The sequence below is a fragment of the Triticum dicoccoides genome, chromosome 7A (genome assembly GCF_002162155.2).
Source record: "Triticum dicoccoides isolate Atlit2015 ecotype Zavitan chromosome 7A, WEW_v2.0, whole genome shotgun sequence".
NCBI lineage: Eukaryota > Viridiplantae > Streptophyta > Magnoliopsida > Poales > Poaceae > Triticum > Triticum dicoccoides.
Genome location: NC_041392.1, coordinates 487,005,762 through 487,012,355, shown reverse-complemented (window position 1 = coordinate 487,012,355; position 6,594 = coordinate 487,005,762). Strand labels below are relative to the sequence as shown.

Here is a 6,594-nt window from a genome sequence, read left to right as displayed (position 1 = left end):
ACTAACCTATGCCCCAGAGGTCTTGGGCCATCGCCCCGGGAACTCCTGCACATTGCGTGGGCGGCCGGTGAGCAGACCTAGCTACCTCCTTAAAAAGGCAGGAGCTTACCAGTCCAACCCGGCACGCGACGCTCAATCGCATGACGTCTATTAAGCTTCGGCTGAAGCATACGACGCAGAACGCCCATACAATGCCCACGTGATGGTTAGTTCTATCAGGCCAGAGGCCCCTCGGATCAAATATCCAAACCGTTAGTGCGTTGGCAGTGCGGTCACGAGCAGAGACTCACGAAAGATGTGACCCCGTCGCCCCGTCTTGAGTACTTGCGACAAGGGCTAAGAATGCCCGGCCATGCCTCGTAAGTATCTCGTGGGCACCTTCCAGGTCAATCTGACTCCACATCACTCGCTAATAAGCTCGCGCATGTACCCCTCAGGGCCGACCCGTCTTTAGTAGCATGGTTTAGTGTAAAGTCATAGTAATCATAGTAACTGTGTCTAACACGAAGGGGAAAACCCGGGGAATCACCCCCGGTGAATTCCACTCGATGTAATCATCAAGGTGAGCCGTATCAGAAGTGGTTAAGGAGGAAATCACCCTCGATGACCACGACCGTATAGCTACACTACATAGATCTCATCAGGAGTGATGTAAGAGGTTCCACCCTCGGCACTCGATGGTAACTCTGCAGAGTCGTACAACTAAGGGGGGTGATGTGCGGTGTCGGGGCCTGGACGTCGATCACGTTGATCGCGTCATCAAACATAAAGCGAGGCAACTGGGACAAGGTGGGGTCACTGATGGATCTCTAACCAACCTATACTAAGCAGTTTAGGATAAGCAGGTAAGGTATGAAATCAGGTAACATAAATAGGCTATGCATTAGATCATACAGAAAGCAGTAGCAGTTCTAATGCAAGCATGCGAGGGAAGAAATGGGCGATATCGGAATGCTCAAGGAGGGTTTGCTTGCCTGGAAGCTCTGCTGAAAGGAAGAAGTGTCATCGTCGACGTAGTCGATCACAGGGGCATCAGCAGGGGTCTCGGGGTCTACCGGAGAGAAGAGGGGGAAGAAACAGTAAATACAGAGCAAACACATGCATGGCAAGACAAAAGGCGGTGCTAGGGGTGTTCTAACACAGTACTATGCGATACCAGCGAAGGGGGATAACATCCGAAAAGTTTTCCCGGAGTTAGGCATTTTCGGACAGGCGAACCGGAGGGGAACATTTGATGTTTGCTATGCTAGGTGCATGTGACAAACAAACAGAGAGCGTATTCTGATCCGTCTCGTCGTTCTAAGCAACTTTCATGTAAAAAACTTTTTCATCCGAGTTATGGATTATTTTCTATGATTTTTCAAAGGTTTAGCAATATTCTGAATTTTTTTTAATTACTAAATTCGTCAGAAAATGAATTATGGCATCATCCTGGCGTCAGCCCCGCGTCAGCGGTCAACAGACCAGTTGACTGGTCAACAGGGCCCACGCAGGGCCCACAGGCAGTGACTGTGCAATGCCTAGTCAGCCGTTGACTGGGTCAACAAGGCCAGTCGGGCCCCTGGGGCCACTGGGCAGTGACCTAAGGGGGTGGCCCTGGCCGGCCATGTCGGCAGGGCGCCAGAGAAGGCTCCAGCGAGCCTGGCTCGCGGCGGAGGGCTCGGGCAGCCATCGGGATTTGTCCCCCGGTGTCCATTTGATGCCTCGGGGGGTGCGTTCGATCGAGGGCGACGAGCCGCATCGGCCCATGATGGTGGCCGGCCGGGGACGGCCGGAGACGACGCAGGCGGCGAGCAGGGGCGGACGGGAGGCCAGGGCGGCGCGAGGAGCGGTGGCCGTCGGCGAGCACGTGGAGATGAAGGCCGCTGCGAGCCAGGGAAGGCGGGTGCGGGCGCGGGCCGTGCGAGGAAGGTTGTGGGCGCGTGCGGGGGACGGCGAGCGGACGACGGCAGGGAGACGGGCGCTGGGAGCGGTGATGCGCGAGCGCGGGTGAGGCTGCGGGGGGAAAGGCGAGGCCGGCGCACGGCATCAGCAGCGGAGCTGCAGAAAGTCAGCAGCGAGCAAGGATGGCGCCGGAGGGCGTGCTGGGCGCGGTGGTGCCGCAGCAGGCAGCCGTGGGCCACGCGGGCCTGCAGGTTGCAGCGGGGGCGAACACGACAGCGGCAGCAGCAAGAGCAACGGGCGGCGGTAGCATGCCGCGGGCGAGCACAAGGCGAGGCAGGAGCGGTGAGCGAGTGGGGGCGGCCACGGGCGCGAGGCCGCACGGCTGGGCGTGCAGCGGCGACATGGAGCAGGGCAGCGAGTGGCGGCAGGGCGGGACGGATGAGGCGGTGCAGCAGCAATTCACAGGCGGCAACCGCGGCAGGAGGCTAAGGGCACAGAGGAGCTGGACGGGCCAGCTGTGCGGGCGATGTCGGGGGCGCGTCGACAGTGGCGACGTCCGGCGGCGACTCGGGTGGCGATTGGCAACGAGAGCAGAGGAGAAAAAGGGGGAGGGGACGCGTGGCTCATCGGGAGCCTGTAGGTGTGCAAAAGGCAGCTCGGGGAAGGCTCGCTGGCCCCGGAACCGTCGCGGAGTGCGTTGGAGCCGAGGAAGAAGAAGACGAGGCATTGCGGCGTAGCGGCTTCCCGGCTCGTTCCGTTCGGCATAGTCGACGGAGTCGACATCGGGGAGGCGTTCGAGCACGTCGGCGAGGCGAACGGGAGGCGGTGGCCGCGGAATCGACACGAAGACGGCAACCATGGCGCTCGGCCGTTGTGGGGAAGATGGAGCGAGCCAGAGGAGGGAGAGAGCGGGCAAGTGGGGAGGCAGGAGGATGTGGGAGAGGGGATCGAGGGGGTGCGACGTCGGCGTCCTTATCCCCTCCAGGGCCTGTAGCGGCACGAGACGACGAGGTGGTCGGATGGCAACGAGCTGGAGCCCCTTCCCTCGGTTGGTCGAACAGGGAAGGAGGGAGGCGACCCGGGGGGGTTGGGCCGGTCGGTTGAGGTAGGTGGGCTGGCCGGCTGGCCGACTGGGCCTGCCAAGCGGCTAAGGCCCATGCAGAGAGGAGGGGTTCCTCTTCTTTTCTTTTTTTATTTTTTTATATTTTTTTATTAAAAGGATAGCTTACTATTTTGCAATTATTCCGAGCACCATATGACTTTTGTAAAATGTGCCACATGCCACAATAAATACTTTGCAATATTGTGAAGTTGCACAAAATTGTTTTGAGCATTTGAAAAAGTTTAAGAACTTTTAGAAATTGAAAAGGCCAATTTAATTGTTGTTGGACCACTCAAATAATTTGCAGGAGCATTTTTGGAATCCAACATAGGTAGGTTTCATCATGACAAATACTTAGAGAATATTTGCCATAGTGTGAACTATTTTTCTGGCTCATTTGAAGATGCAAATAATTGGCGTGCAATTTGAATTGAATTGGACTTGATTTTTGGACAAGTGGCATTTTGTCTTATGAAAGCATGATGACAAGGCATTATTAGGGGGGATTACTGTAGCATGATACTGGGGGTGTTACACCAGCCTTCCTTGTCGGGCGTCCTTGTTGCCGGTCCTCACCTTTCCGGTCGTCCTCGTCGTCGCCTTGACCCATGCAATAGCTCCACCTGCGGTTGCAACTCTTGACGACGATGGTCGTTGCTCCCGGTTGTAGCTCTGCCGCCGCCCCTCGCTGTCGATGCTCGTTCCAGGGAATTGTGTCGACGACGGCCGCCGGTCAATCAACACCGTTTGAATGGATGTAGCAAAAAATTTCATCGGTAGTAGCATAATTCAACTACGGTTGCAGCAAAAATCGCCGTCGCGAGGTTTGCAGCTCCGCCTTGATGGATGTAGCAAAAACTACTATGATTGCAGCAAATCGTCGTTGCCGTCGTCACAAGGTCGCAGCTCCGCCTTGATGGATGTGGCAAAAAAAATCGCCCGTAGTAGCAAAATCCAACTACGGTTGGAGCTTCCCCTTGTTGTGAAGCTTTTCTGTATCTATGGTTGAAACTTTTTTTCAATAGCTATTGAAGCTGTTCTAGGTGACGATTGCAACACTTGTATACACGTATGGATCTAGTCATGGCGCCAAGCAGCCATGTCATCTCCTTGCTGGTTTCAGCATTCTTCCAGTAAGTTTGCAGACCCCCGTGGCCATCTTCGGTCACCATTATCAGGCACATCCCGGCCGCCATGGTGCAGCGCGTGGTCACCACCATGAGAGTCCCGGCCGCCGGCGAGGGAGGGCCTGGCCGCGGGCGACGGAGCTCGTGGTGGCCCAATCACAACAAAGAAAATACGCCTGATGTATGGGATGAAGCCGCGTAGGGAAGGAGCCGAACCCTCAAGGCCATTGCGTATGCTCGTCTTGCGCGTTGGGCCAGCATGGCGTGCGAGAAGTTCGGCCGGCGCACCGAACACAAATATTTTCCTTTTTTTGCGAGGACGCAAACGTTTCCCTTCCTCGAACAGGGATTCGACCAAACGTATTTGACCTTGTTTTTTTTTTCTCTTGAGTGGAACGCATTGGACCTTTGCTTTGTTGCCTAGCCAGGCAAAAGAAAAACACCAATTCGCAGGAGAGAAAAAAACACCATGGATCTCCCAATTGGACCGACCACCTCGACCGCTAAGGAAGTGCCACGCCTACACACGTAGAAGCTCGGTTGAGCCGTCACGGTGCAACCGAGACGGAGACGTGCCGACAAAGTGTGGCCGCGCCACGTGGCCAGGACCCATTCTCCCTCGCCACGTTCCCGAGTCTCCCGACCTTGCTCTACTTCCCCTCGCCTTCCTTCTTCCCCCGACCGGCCAGAACCCAGAAGAGAGCACCAAACCCAAAATACAGGCACTGCACCGGCGTGTAGGCGGCCGCGCTTGCTTCATTGCGTTGGCGAGCGAGAGCGAGTGGACATGGGGCTGGAGATGGCGCCGGTGGAAGCAGAGAGATCGCCGGAGCAGCCGGAGCTGGAGATTTACCCGCTGTGCCGCTACTACTTCGGCGCCAGGGACGCCCGGACAGGCGCCGGCGAGACTGCCGCCGACCGCGCCCTCCACCTCAAGGCCAAGTGAGTACGTAGGAACTAGCCACGACGCACCGTCACCGTGGCGTCTCGCCTTACCTTGCTCCGTTCTGTTTTACTGCAGCTTCGCGGCTCACGGGCTCCGGACCTGCGTCCATGGCGTCCTGCTGGTCGAGCTGTCGGGTCACCCGCACGTGCTGCTCCTGCAGGTCAGGAACTCCTCCTTCCTGCTCCCGGGCGGCCGCCTCAGGCCTGCCGAGCAAGGTACGTACATCGAGGTCACTCAAACATGCCTCAATTCTTGCCCACCGAATCAAGATGGCCCGACAAGTTATTTAACCGTGCTTCAGATGTCCAAGGCCTTAAACGCAAGCTTTCCAGCAAGCTAGCGTCTGCGGATCCAAACGGCGACCACCACTGGCAGGTAACCGCTACGAATTATTTGACGAATGGGCAGTGTTCTTTTTGTTTTCAACGACTTTGCAGTCTTTGCACGGACTAGACGGTAGAGGCTGAGCATGGTGCGTAGAAATAACTATCATCATCATTTGCTCCTTATAGATCGGGGAGTGCATTGGCATGTGGTGGAGATCCGAATTCGAGGCCAGGCCGTTTCCATATCCGCCTCCAAGCACTCGTGCACCCAAGGCAAGCAGTTCCGACAGAGTATCTTGTCTATGATCAATCCTCTGGTTCTCGTCCATGACTGTAAATCTAACCGTGGCAAGTGAATCTTGTATCTGTAAAGGAATGCGTAAAGCTGTTCTTGGTTAGGCTGCCCATGGCTCGCCAGTTCATCGTGCCGAGGAACCTGAAGCTCCTAGCCGTGCCTCTGTCCCAGATCCACGACAATTATCAGGTTTGTTGGATGCTTCGTCAGTCGTCAAACCAAACGGAGATGTTCTTGTCGTCTTTATAGGTGATCAAAAGTTGTAATTTATACAGGTGTATGGCCCAATCATTTCTGGAATTCCGAATCTGCTCTCCAAGTTCTCCTTCAACGTTGTAAGGGACTGAGAAGGTGCTTTGTGTCGGGTTATTTTTGTAACAAGGGGCTGCATTTTTTGTTAGCCATAGAACAATGTACAGTACACGGACTGTCAGATAAGACTATGTTTGTACTCGCCAGCTGCAGCTAGTTCAGCCCGTCTCCGTTCGGACGTGGCGATGGTGGCACAAGGACATTCATACCTTCTTAAGGCGTTATTGCGGAAAAGGTTGATTTAGTCTAGGTGTTATTTTCGTACTATCTTGTAATGGTTCGCCTGTGGTTGCCTGGTTTTATACTTTCTTAATAAGTACCGTAATTAATAAAAAAAAGTTGGAGCTAGTTCGCTAAGGCATGAAAAATCGTCCTATCAACTTGCTTGTCCTGCGAACCAGTTTGTGAACAACATCAACTCGCTCATGGATACCCGGGAAGGAGGGCCTTCGGACTGCCGCTTTCATTCGAAGATCAAGACTCAGATGGGTCAGTCAACTCATGCTCCCGGGCGCAAAAGAGTGGGATACAACCTTGATTAACCAAATCCCATTTGACGCAGAGGAGATTTGCAATATAAGAATCACCTCCCGGGCAGTGGA

The 6,594-nt window shown here is 55.1% G+C and overlaps 1 protein-coding gene across 1 annotated transcript; it reads left to right on the top strand.

Annotated features, from left to right (window-relative positions):
- Positions 1-4,773: 4,773 nt before the first annotated feature.
- Positions 4,774-6,138, top strand: LOC119330267 (pre-mRNA cleavage factor Im 25 kDa subunit 1-like). The gene is made up of 6 exons (XM_037603377.1): positions 4,774-5,055; positions 5,135-5,274; positions 5,361-5,434; positions 5,572-5,658; positions 5,759-5,869; positions 5,956-6,138. The coding sequence occupies exons 1-6, from the start codon at positions 4,901-4,903 to the stop codon at positions 6,025-6,027; spliced, it is 639 nt and encodes a 212-aa protein (XP_037459274.1). The 5' UTR covers positions 4,774-4,900; the 3' UTR covers positions 6,028-6,138.
- Positions 6,139-6,594: the final 456 nt, after the last annotated feature.

Coding starts and splice junctions, on each gene's coding strand:
- LOC119330267 (XM_037603377.1), top strand. CDS start 4,901: ATGGGGCTGGAGATGGCGCCGGTGGAAGCAGAGAGATCGCCGGAGCAG. Junction 5,056..5,134: donor GCCCTCCACCTCAAGGCCAA/GTGAGTACGTAG, acceptor GTTTTACTGCAG/CTTCGCGGCTCACGGGCTCC. Junction 5,870..5,955: donor AGATCCACGACAATTATCAG/GTTTGTTGGATG, acceptor TAATTTATACAG/GTGTATGGCCCAATCATTTC.